The sequence below is a fragment of the Oncorhynchus clarkii genome, chromosome 10 (genome assembly GCF_045791955.1).
Source record: "Oncorhynchus clarkii lewisi isolate Uvic-CL-2024 chromosome 10, UVic_Ocla_1.0, whole genome shotgun sequence".
Lineage (NCBI taxonomy): Eukaryota > Metazoa > Chordata > Actinopteri > Salmoniformes > Salmonidae > Oncorhynchus > Oncorhynchus clarkii.
Window position 1 is genome coordinate 38,953,265 of NC_092156.1, and position 13,324 is coordinate 38,966,588.

General features: G+C 38.6%; 1 protein-coding gene across 21 annotated transcripts in view; it reads right to left on the reverse strand.

Moving 5' to 3' along the window:
• LOC139418453 (RNA-binding protein Musashi homolog 2-like) overlaps positions 1 to 6,904 on the reverse strand; it is a 337,230-nt gene extending 330,326 nt beyond the window's left edge. For 18 of the 21 annotated variants that reach the window (XM_071167904.1, XM_071167902.1, XM_071167903.1 and 15 more), the window contains exons 1-4: positions 6,703 to 6,848; positions 6,314 to 6,354; positions 5,964 to 6,045; positions 5,432 to 5,516 (exon numbers count right to left, since the gene is read on the reverse strand). In XM_071167904.1, the coding sequence (XP_071024005.1) occupies positions 5,432 to 5,516; positions 5,964 to 6,045; positions 6,314 to 6,354; positions 6,703 to 6,764 (270 nt within the window). In that variant the 5' untranslated portion in view covers positions 6,765 to 6,848. Of the gene's footprint in view, positions 1 to 5,431; positions 5,517 to 5,963; positions 6,046 to 6,313; positions 6,355 to 6,702 lie in introns of all 21 variants that reach the window. The other 3 variants (XM_071167895.1, XM_071167893.1, XM_071167896.1) reach the window with 3 other exon arrangements.
• Between the last annotated feature and the right edge of the window lie 6,420 nt (positions 6,905 to 13,324).

Sequence of the window (13,324 nt, forward strand, 5' to 3'; positions counted from 1 at the left end):
ACTGGACAGAAAGCAACCCAGGCAATCAGGGCGGATTGAACAATAGCCATGGCACATTATGATGGTGTGTGCATTATGAAAGCATACATGTGCTCATTGTCCACGTCTCTCGCTGACATCTTTCTCCACGGGGTTATCCTGCTTCCACACTGAGGCCATTAGCACTAGAGAACATCCACTTCAACAAACAAAGGAGGAATATGTTGTAAAATGTCATACTGTTTGGAACTGGAGTATGCTAACTGAGAGAAATAGATCAAATATTTATAAACACTGTACCATTGAATGAGATATTTTTTTTTTTTTCATTTTTCTTTCTAAACCTGCAGCCTTGTAGGCTATTGCAAGTAAACTATTTTACTAAGTCCCTTCAAGGTCACCACTGAGAGAGAAGAATCCATTCAAGCGCCAAAATGTTGTACTTTCAAGCTTCCTACCAACCTAACATCTACACAAAAACACATGAAGAGCAATCCAAGTTCAACATAATGAACATTCTCTTGTGTTGTTGTTGAAATAGCAATGTGGGAGGATGATTAGATCTTGACTCATCTCTACACAGTAAGTGTTCTAAGAAGAAAAAATGCCGGTACATAAATTGGTAGATTTCTTGTATTTAGTTTATGAAGGCTAGTCTCACTAAGATCAAATCTCTTTTGCAAGATAGACCTGGTACGAGACTGCATGGCACTCTTCAACACTGTAGTTAGTGCATACAGTGTAACACATACAGTCTACACAACCCTTGCACAATCTTCACATTTTGGAGCCTTAAAATTACATCTAAAAAGGGATAACATTTGATGTTGTTTCTTATTGATCTACACAACCTATTCCACAATTTGTAAGTGAAATAAAAAAATTCTAGAGCATTTTCCAAATTAGTAATAAATACAAAATTAGGATGTATTGATTGTATTGTGGTGGCAGAATCATGTTACGGGTATGCTTGTCATCTGCAGGGATTGGGGAGTTTGTTAGGATCAAAATCATTATGGAAAAAGCAAAGCCTAGGTAAAAAGGTAAAGGAAAACCCGCCTCAGTCTTCTGAAAATGTAACCCTGGGATAGAGACATTTACACAAATGTTTATGGCAAAGACACACCAGAATTGTTTTACAAGAGGGGTTGAGTGTTCCTGAGTGGTCCAGTCTCACTTCTGCCTTAAATTTGCTTGAATATCTGAGACAATGTTTGAATATTACTGCCCATCAATGATTCCCAACCAAATGTACTGAGCTTAAGCAATTTTAACAAAAACAATATACATGTTACCCTAATAGCTGTGCAAAGTTGGTAGAATCTTATTCAAAATGATACACAGCTGTAATGGCTGCCAAAGGTGCTTCAATCAGATATTACCTCTGGGATGTGAAGACATAGGCAATCAAGACATATATATACATATATATATTTTGTTCTATAACTTTTAATCCCTTTTGAATTTTAAGGCAGTAACATGTGAAGACTGTGCAAGGGGTGTGTAGACTTTCACTAGGAACTGTACATCCTACATGTGCGCTTCTGCAGAAAGACCGATGGTCTATGTAATGAAACAACAGTTGCTTCCTTTGCATGCCGGCAAAGTGCCCTATTTAACCTCAGTGGCACATCAGGAAGTATCAAATGTTGATCTCAGTATTGCTTAGTATTAATAGGTCCACACTTTAGGTCCTTCAATAACTCAGCTCATACAAAGAACATGACATCATCCATCTCTTCAACTGCTAAACCATTGCGCTTTTAGAATCTTAATCCGAATGATTTTCAAGGGGTATTCTCGCTTGCTTATCAAGATGCCGTCTGTCAATTTTATTAACACAACACACCTTAGTGCAAGGGAAATTGAACTAACAGTAATGAATAAATGTGTAATGTTCTGGAAGAAGATAAACAAATAAAACATTACAACGTGATTGTATGTTTCAAAAATGTTCTCCATAAAATATATCAAGCTATAACCTGCAATTTCAATTATAGCTTACTTCACTCAAATTAAGTCTTATTCATTACACACTGTACAGACAAAATGGAAACCAAATGGCTTTATTAAGGCGAGAGCTTTATTTATACTTTACATTATGTAATCCAAACAATAAATTCAACGGAACTAATACCAGTGTTTTATTGGACAATATGCCTACTTACAATGTAACTACAGGCAACTCAATTGTTAATAACTATGGTTAGTTTGTCAGGCAGAATTGTTTATCTTTGAGTCGTATTAGTTGTTCGGTTATAGTAAGAAATGTGGATGAAACAAATACAGATACAGGACACACCAAGCAAAGAGACTTCTCATCTCTACAGAGGAAATAATGTCTTTGGTATGAGGGCTTTGTCGATAACCAACTGTTGTACCACCTGCATACTATCTACACCACGAGGGGCAAAACTAGTGTTATTCAATCAAGGTTACTAAAGCATATACATTATCACAAATAAAGAGTTCTTTCCTCCCTAATTTATATGGATCAAAAGTACTGTATATTTACAGTATACTGTACGTACCATTTTCAGACATACAGTACCAGTCAAAAGTTTGGACACACCTACCCATTCAACTTTTTTACTATTTCCTACATTGTAGAATAATAGTGAGGACATCAAAACTATGAAATAACACATATGGAATCATGTAGTAACCAAAACAGTGTTAAACAAATCAAAATAGATTTTAGATTATTCAAAGTAGCCACCCTTTGCCTTGATGACAGCTTGGCATTCTCTCAACCAGCTTCACCTGGAATGCTTTTCAAACAGTCTTGAAGGAGTTCCCACATATGCTTAGCACTTGTTGGCTGCTTTTCCTTTACTCTGCAGTCTAACTCATCCCAAACCATCTCAATTGTGTTGAGGTCAGGTGATTGTGGAGGCCAGGTCATCTGATGCAGCAATCCATCACTCTCCTTCTTGGTCAAATAGCCCTTACACAGCCTGGAGGTGTGTTGGGTCATTGTCCTGTTGAAAAACTAATGATAGTCCCACTATGCGCAAACCAGATGGGATGGCGTATCGCTGCAGAATACTGTGGTAGCCATGCTGGTTAAGTGTGCCTTGAATTCTAAATAAATCACAGATAGTGTCACCGGGAAAGCACCGCCACATCTCCTCCTCCATACTTCAAGGTGGGAGCCACACATGGGGAGATCATCCATTCACCTACTCTGCGTCTCACAAAGACACGGCGGTTGGAAGCAAAAAGCTCAAATTTGGACTCATTAGAACAAAGAACAGATTTCAACCGGTCTAATGTCCATTGCTCGTGTTTCTTGGCCCAAGGAAGTCTCTTCTTATTATTGGTGTCCTGTAGTGGTGGTTTCTTTGCAGTAATTCAACCATGAAGGCCTGATTCATGCAGTAATGATGTACTGTTGTTTCTCTTTGCTTTTTTGAGCTGTTCTTGCCATAATATGGACTTGGTCTTTTACCAAATAGGGCTATATTCTGTATACCACCCCTACCTTGTCACAACACAACTGATTGGCTCAAACACATTAAGAAGGAAAGAAATTCCACAAATTCACTTTTAACAAGGCACACCTGTTAATTGAAATGCATTCCAGGTGACTACCTCATGAAGCGAGTTGAGAGAATGCCAAGAGTGTGCAAAGCTGTCAACAAGGCAAAGGGTGGCTACTTTGAAGAATCTGAAATCTAAAATATATTTTCATTTGTTTAACACTGTTTTGGTTACTACATGATTCCATATGTGTTACTTCATAGTTTTGATGTCTTCACTAGTAAATAAAGAAAAACCCTTGAATGAGTAGATGTGTCCAAACTTTTGACTTGTACTGTACATATAGAACACATGCTAATCGGCAGTATTAATACTGCATGTGTGTCGGCTATTTATCAATGATTTAATTCCTACATGTATGCCATATATTCTAATATATCACAGTGCTCTAAGTGATAACAATCTGTCATAGTGTGTGTATCAAATAATCACACGTTAAATGAAGCACTCTGTGGCTTGCTCCCCACTATCTGCATTGTACATCCCAATATTATCTGCAACAGCTTACAGGTGCTAGTTTCCTTTTATGACATGCAAAACATGAACACGCTCCTCTTTCACTTTCAAGTATCGAGATAAAACCGGAAAGCTTTTACAAGCACCCTCCACTGACTTCCCAGTCAGGTCAGGACAGCCTTACAACAAGTTCTAGCACTGCTTTCAGCCAGGCTCCACTGTAATTGTACACTGCTTGCTGAAGTACAATAGGTTTGTCTTTCCAAATATATCTGAAAGACACTCCCCTCTGAACTTGGCTTTCACAGAAGGCTGCAAACAAAGCGTTTATTTCTCGGTTTGGACTATTCCATTTCCAGAGCTGTGTGAGCATGACTGGATATCACCACCCACTGAGCAGATATCTCAGACAAATATGATTTCATCTGAACGCTGTCTAATTCACCGCTACACAGATTACTGACATGCTTAATTATTCATCTACTGCCACATTTCAAAAGGGAAGCACAACAATATAGTTCAAGGCTTGGGATGGGGATGCCGTGTGTGTGTATGTGTTGTGTGTTGTGTGTTGTGTGTGTGTGTGTGTGTGTGGATGCCTTGGTCTGGTGGAAAAGTACATGAGATAAACTGATGGGAGAAGCACCAGGTTTGTTGATGTTATAAGAAGACAGAAAATAGGTTTTGGTCATTGGGAAGGTGTTGGCCTTTTACAGATTTGACAATGTACTGTGCCTTAAACTTAGAAGAAACAGTTCTAATATTTCAAATACACTTATGTATAAGAAGCATCCACTGACATAAAGAAATACCAAATATTTGTTGAGATTTACAGGATTAATGGACCCTTTGGACATCAACAATTATTTAATACAATCACATGTGTAACTTTCCACTTCCAATGATGTGATATACATCAAACTGACTAGAGTGACATTTATGATCTGAAAGGTCATATGCATGGAGGTGGGAGGTCTGTGATAGACAGCCCATTTGAGTGACATCGGATATGTGCACATGTGGAGCCATAATGGTAATGGGGAAAAGGGGCATGAGAGCTTAATTCGTTCAGAAAAGGGAATTTGAGCAGATATGAGATTCACCTCTGAGTAGTGTTTTACTGCAAGAGTTTGCATGGAGGAGGCAACGGTGTTATCATGGGCGTATTCCACATCTACAGCTTTGATCAAATGTATGGCTTTACCAAAGAGATCTTTACCAAGAGGACCAACCCAGTGACCGGTACATGGCATTCTGAGTAGTCTGAGATGCCACCTGCCACACCTGCAGTTGTTGTTGGTTTCAATGTGGTATTATTTCTCTATGTGGAACTTATATTACAGTATTATTACAACTCAAGCATGCATGTGAAATGAAGGCAATGATGAACATTTAAAATGTGCAACACAGACAGTAAAATATCATTGCAAATGACATCAAAACACAAACATACCGTCTTTGAGTCTAATTCGTGGTGTGGTTGAGCTAAGACTTTATCTACACTGGCAGCATCTGCAAACGTAACGAACCCAAATCCTCTGCAAAACAAAGAAACATCAATTAGATTACACATTATTTATGCAAATGAGAACATTGAATATAAACTCAGCTGTTTCTCTCAACGCATTTAACATGTATCAGGGATTTCCTTAGCTTTCAAAAAATAGAACTGCACACACATGTATTTACACTATCCTAATGAACCAGTATTAATTCAGATGATAGGGATACGACTATCCTGAATTATAGATTACTATAGTAATTGCGGGCACTGATATTTAAGTTATATGACGTTATTGCAGTCCCAATTCCCAAAGTCAATGTCAAATTGCATTCGCCCGCAGTTTACTGCGAGCAATACAGCTGCAGCTATCTCTGTGAAACACAACGCGGGACAAACAGCCCGGGTTAAAATGTGTCATGTACACAAGTGTTGGATATAATTTCACCTACTGGAAAGCAAAAGTACAAATATTTTATTTTACCTGGAACGTTTTGTCGTGGGGTCTCTCATCACCATACATTCTCTTATTTCTCCGAATTTGCTAAAATAGTCTCTAAGGCTGTCTGTGAATAGAGGAAATATATTGGGTAATTAGTCAAGTACAAATGGTCGTCATACTGTTGTCAGTGTGATTCAAACACGCCCTGCAATGCACATAGGGGTCGAATAGAGGACTTCAGATGATTGGAAATAACAAACAACCTTGCACGCACACACATATCCATATAGTATACTGCACACACGCACACACAGAGAACGCGTGCAAGCACAATCGACCATTGCAACAAAACAACATGAAACATGGGACATGTAAGGGAATAATTGTCTCACCTGGTGAGGTTTGCCAGCTGAGGCCACCGATAAACATTTTACTGTAAGAAGAAAACATAGCAGAAGTGAGTCCAGATGTTAGATCGGCCATTTTGAAGACTAACTACTTATAAAAGCGATCTTAAATAGGGAGAAGCAAAAAAAAAAAACATTCGCTCGATAGCAATAATGTATTTTGTTAAAAGGGGGAGGCTACACTTGCTACTGTAATCTGCCAAAGCAAAGCAGAAGCTTCGTAGCTATCACCAACTGCATCCGGAAAGAAAGACCAATGGTTATGTGCGCACTGTAAACTGAATCCAGCACGGCACAGCGCTAAATCCTCTGCCAGATATTCTCACATGAAAAATCCAATAAATAAATAAAAATCGAAAAGGTTATAATCTTACCCCGGGTCATGTTGTGAATCATTTGGGCTTCCAGATGTGGCTTGACTCCCGTCTCCTTCCATAGCTAACCAAACTATAGGCAGTAACTACAGTAACAGACACACACACACAGACAAGGGAAAAGCTATGCAAAGCCCGCTATGAGAATATTACTGAGCCGGGAATGGAATCGTCACACGTGGGATCAACTCAGCCTAGCTCCCTCCCTCTCTCTGCATTACCCTCCCTTACCCCACACTGGGCGGGGCGAGGGCTCGTCACCTAACCAATCCAATTGACGTCAATACACTAAACCCGCCTATATAATTCAGAAAACAACTCCCCATATTGGTCATAACCTTCCTATGACAATGTAACAATTGATTAGTTACAATGTCGATATACATTTTTTTTACATTCCCTAATGGCAACATTTTATTCAATGCATAATTTCCTTCCAGGGCGCACATGCAATTCGAGAAACGATGAATGATATTTGCAAAAAATCAATTAAATTCAAAGTTTCTTGGTCGTGGACACAGATAATCGCAGGTGCAGCGAAATGCTTGTGTTTCTAGCTCCAACAGTAATGATACCTATCAATACGCACTTAAGCCAAATAGTAAAATAATTAAGACATATCAGAACAAGCTATGTCAGATTCCATAAGAAATCACACACACACACACACACACACACACACACACACACACACACACAAATATAGATAGAGTATATGGACAATATATGAATAGAAAAGGTGTGTACAGCAGCTTTACACAGTACAGTATTTACATATAAATAAAGTGGGAAAAACAGCATGCAAACATTATTAAAGTGTCCAGTATTCAATGACTATGTACATAGGACAAATCAGTCTCTAAGGTGCAGGGTAGAGTACCGGGTGGTAGCCGGCTAGTAACAGTGACTAAGTTCCGGGCAGGGTACTGGGCGGAGGCCGGCTAGTGTTGACTGTTTAACAGTCTGATGGCCTGGAGATAGAATCTGTTTAAAAGTCTCTCAGTCCCAGCTTTGATGCACCTATACTGTCTCAGCGTAGATGGTAGCGGGGTGAACAGGCTGTCAAAATGAACAGGCTGTCAAAATGAGCATATTGGCTATTACAGATGTTAAACTATACAATTGATATATATTGTAACTAATTGTTTGCGCCTTTAAATTACCAATATTATCATTATTTAACCTAAATAAATGCATTAATATTTTATGCATGTTTGTATGAACGTGTACAGTAGATTGTTAATATTTAACTCTTGCAGAGACAGGTTAAAGTAGGTCTATGGTACCACAGTATTAGCCTGCAATATGTGTTGTACTATACTATATAGAATAGGGCTATGTTTCTAATAACCACAGGTACACTGCAGAGCTATGCATAGAAAGGGGATATTTTGTTCAAATGGTGTTCAGAATTGTTTCAGAAATGTGTTACCTCACATCCCCTATAATCACTTATAATAAGACACTATTTTAATAGGAAAAGATTTTAGCATTTTATTCCATGTTGAATTTTGAAACACTACAGTACAAGAAACGCAGTCCACCTGAAGATGAAAAAGGAGAGAAAAAAAAGAGGTGGATTTAATTGTAACCTCTGAATATGCATGTTCATTACTCAGTAACTGGGGGAAGCGGGCCTTGTTTTCCATTAAATCTGAACACAAGTGAGAGCTCAATTAAAGCTGGATGCTCAGTGGATTTCAAGTCATGGTACAGTGATTGCTGTTTATTTCCTTACTGCGGCCTGAGACGAAGGGAGGAAGACGCACGCACACACACAATAATTTATCTTTTTTTTAGAAGAAGAAGAACACTTTTAAGGCATGTCACACACACTCAGTTCCTGGAATGAGTCGTTTTTTTTCTTCAGTAGAACCCTTGTAAGGCACTTAGAACCGGTTGCAAAGTGATGTCATTGCTGACTTTGAACTGTCTTGTCTATGAGAGCTATTTTCAGTGTCGGTCACAAGTCACACAGGTCAACTTTTTTTAATTTTTTACAATTAACATTATTTTATATGAAGCTATTCTAACCCATGTTGAAGCTGCTCTTATTCCTAGACAGAACCCAAACATAGAGGAGGTTCAACATTGGTAGGTAGAATTTATTTTCACATGTACAGTGCCTTTCGGAAGTATTCACACCCCTTGACTCTTCCCACATGTTGTTGTGTTACTGCCTGAATTTAAAATGGATTCCATTGAGATTTTTTTGGTCACTGGTCTACACACAATACCCCATAACATGGCTGTGATAGAAAACTAAAGATGGCTCAACAATGTTGTAGTTGCTCCACAATACTAACCTAATTGACAGTGATAAGGAAGCCTGTACAGAATAAAAACTTGCATCCTGTTTCCAACAAGGCACTAAAGTAATACTGCAAAGAATGTGGCAAAGCAATTCCCTTTTTGTCCTGAATATAAAGTGTTATGTTTAGGGCAAATCCAATACAAAACACATTACTGACTACCACTCTCCATATTTTCCAGTATAGTGGAGGCTGCATCATGTTTTTGGCATGCTTATAACCGTTAAGGACTGGGGAGTTTTTCAGGGTAAAAAAAATTGAATGGGGCTAAGACACTGAGATAAATTCACCTTTCAGCAAGACAATTATCTAAAACACAAGGCCAAATATATACTGGAGTTGCTTACCAAGAAGACAGTGATGTTGCAGTTGTCTAGCAATGATCAACAACCAAATGTTGCACAATCCAAGTGTGGAAAGCTCTTAAAGACTTACCCAGAAAGACTCACAGCTGTAATCGCCAAAGGTGATTCTAACATTGACTCAGGGGGTTGAATACTTATCTAATCAAGATATATTTGTTTATTTTTTTTGTACAAATGTTACAAATGTAGATTGTTGACAAAAAATGGCAATTAAATCCATTTTAATTACACTTTGTAACAACAAAATGTGAAAAAAGTCAAGGGTTGTGAATACTTTCTGAAGGCACTGCAATTGATTATTTTTGTATGAACCACCACTCAAAGAGGAAAAAGCCACTTGAATTGATCAATATTACAACAACTAAATGTTGATGCTTGCTCTGGTAAATGAGTCAATTTATACTGTTTATCGTATTCTCTTCTCTGTGTTTCTCTAGCAGGCACGCACACGGTTAAGCTGAGCTCTAAACAGCCAAATACATCAAAGTACTTTACACAAGGCAAGTAAACATCACAATGTGGATATATCCCAGTAATTGTGACAGCTGTTGTATTCAATGAAAGGCAAACACTCCAAGCCAAGGTTTATGGAGTGGTGGAGCATTCCCTTTAATCTGAGCAGCCACTAGTGTTAAGTGAGCATGTCTGAGATGCAATTCAGCCTTCAAAACAACATGGGCAATGCTGCTTTCCAGCCTAACAGCTGAGATGCGTTTCACCAGTCATGATGATATGTGATAAACCCTCTCTACATATTAATGTAATCAATCGCTACCTAGTAATTAACAATACACAGTCAAAGGTTTGTTCAGTGCTGAAAAGTAAAGGGAAAATATTGGTCTTTTAGTGATCAAGGTTAGAGACAATACGTAAAAATCCATGGGAACACCCTTAACAACAGTGAGGAAACATTATTATATCGCTCTACGGCATGGACACTTCTGTGAGTGCTCCTGCAGTCACAATAGCATCTGTGTTCGATGAATGAACGCATAAAGTATTTAAAGGACGGTTACATTTTTCTATCCTACATCTGTTACATGCTTTGAACATTTCAATTTGATACTTTCGCACATCAAAACATCTATGACTCGATTCCCTATTGAAATGTGAAACATATATATGTTCCTGTTTTGCACCATGAAATACACTTTTAAAAAACTCCCAGAAGTTAGATGCATTTTTCATTGAGGAAAAATGTGGGGACTGTATCCATCTAGTAAGGTTAAAACAAGAAGCTAAGAAATGTAACACTAGCTCAATAAAGTGAACCCCTCCACCCAGAAAGCTGAGCCTAGAGACAAGGAAACATTGTCCTGAGAGCATTGATATATTGAACATAGCATTGACAAGCATTCAACATGAAGACTTTGTTCTCACACAGCTCCTCAGTAGTGATGGCACTCAGCATGCAGGACGGCAGAGAGATAACCAGGCCTGTGGATGCTGTTCGCATGGAGCTATTGGAGATTTAAAGGGAAAGAAGGAGAAATTAGTGTGAGAGGAGAGAAGAGGGGAAGTTGAGTGAGAGGACAGCTGGGGACATCCTTGTCTGCTGCAGCTGTCGCACAGTCCCTTGTCGTCATACTGCGAGCTCCAGCAGAGATCGATGCATAGATCTCAGTGACAGTCAGAGGCTCTGCTGTTCTGTGTTAGGGGGTTCTGCTGTTCTGTGTTTGGGGTATCTGCTGTTCTGTGTTAGGGTCTCTGCTGTTCTGTGTCAGGGTCTCTGCTGTTCTGTGTTAGAGGTCTCTGCTGTTCTGTGTCAGGGTCTCTGCTGTTCTGTGTTAGGAGGCTCTGCTGTTCTGTGTTAGGAGGCTCTGCTGTTCTGTGTCAGGGTCTCTGCTGTTCTGTGTTAGGAGGCTCTGCTGTTCTGTGTTAGGGGGCTCTGCTGCTGTCTAATCCCTAATCATGACTTCACATATTCAACCCATATTGTAATGATGACATTTGCTTCAAAACATTGCCCTGGTCTGCAGTATTCCCCAGATACAACCATGGTTTTGATGCCATGCATGTCAATTCTTAATGTTATTATTTATTAAAATCAAAAAGGAGTGATTCAACAACCTTTAACCTGAAAGGCCATTTTACGTAAATAATAGAGGAGCCTAAATAGCAGATAGGAAGATTATATTTGGTAGTGATTGCGATGTCTTGCTATATTATTACTGTATTTTTAAAAGAGGAAATGTGTCAAGCCAAATACAGGGGGGATATAAAAGTTATTTTTACCAGAGGATTTTAAACTGTTAAAAAGCAATACCTGTGATTGGATGATACATTTTGTTTTTACCTTTACCACCCTCCTATTAATTCCCAGCACACCTGTGTCCTACATTAGGTCCCATAATTGACTAATCAATTGCACCTGTGCTGGTTAGCCACCCACACAACTTCACAGAAATATCCAGTACAATCATTTGCAGGATAACGTAAGGTAGGCCTACAACAATATAGCAATTTGGTTAATATATAAATAAAATATAGATATAGAAAAATACTATTCAACAATAAAGTTGGGAGTCATTCATAACCCTAAATAGATCACTAGTTTCTTCCATGAAAAGGCAAGCTTTGTATTCTGTTTCAACTATCACAAATTAACATTACTCTTTTAAGAAATACTATTACATATTATAAAAAGATAACTGACATGTAACATAAAATACAAATGAATCCTTGCACTCAGCAGCACAATCAAAACATCATGAAGTATAGAACTGACTTGAGTTGAGCATCATGACTAAAGAGAGCATTTATAGAGCGCAACGTGAGGAGACCTTTGCTAATCCTTCAATCTCACTCCACTGTTGGTGGGTGAGTGAGTGTGCTATTATAAGCAGCGAAGATAATGAGGAATGACAGTGTGACTTCATTAATCAATAGGGGTCTTGGATGAGGCTCCTCATAGTCCTGCCCCCCGATTAGCTTTCTTTTTTTTTTACATGCCTCGTGCCTTTAATTAGTCTCATCAAAAGACACCAAGGAGTGCATGCTGCTGCATTATCATGGGGCCTTTGCTGGAAAATTAATGTGCACCACAGGTGATTTCTGAAATCCTCCCCAACTCCCTCCCTATTATCCTATCAGCAGAACAACGGACTTATGAAATGCCCACGGCACGCGGGAAGGCACGCGGGAAGACAACGGTCACTCAGTCTTTAACGTACACCACTGACAATTATAGTGAATAGAACAAAAAAGGAGAAAATCCAATCCACAAATCTGTCCGTTCATGACAAAATAATAACCCTATGTACTTAATATTTTAATTCAGTTCCAACTCAAATAACGTAACTCAGTTCCAACTCAAATAACGTAACAAATCTGTGGTGAAACGACCCTAAATTGAAACAAAAAGTAATGACCCCCCCCCCCCCCCCCAAAAAAAAAAACCTGGATAGAAGCTGATGAAAGAAAACTATGAGTTGCAGAATTAAGATACAAACGAAGGATGTAAATAAAGCCAAAGAAACAGAGAACACATCTTCACACACGTACATTTTTTTTACTGTGTTAAATTCAAACTTGGGATGAATCTAGACAAAAGTGGATTACAAATTCATTTAGTTTTCCTTCAGACACGGGCATGGTTTCCTGTATACAGTATTAATTCAGAATGGCTCTAATTTGGTCCTGAAAGTGATTCATTCCATAGTTGAGTGCGATGAGTAGTTAGCTGCAAAATAATAACGAAGTCTTCAGCTGCCTTGAACGATGGGCCTACCAAGTTCCCTCACAAGTAAACAATGTTTGATTACAAATGTAACCACGGAGAGTTTATATAACATTTAGTAGTCAAACTAAAATTCATATACACTCATTCTTTACACGGTACTCAGTTGACTGAAACAGTTGTCTGTACTTATCAAGACAGCAGATGTTCTCTGTATTCGTAACATTCCCGGTCTAGTGCTTGACTAATAGGAATAGCAAAAACTA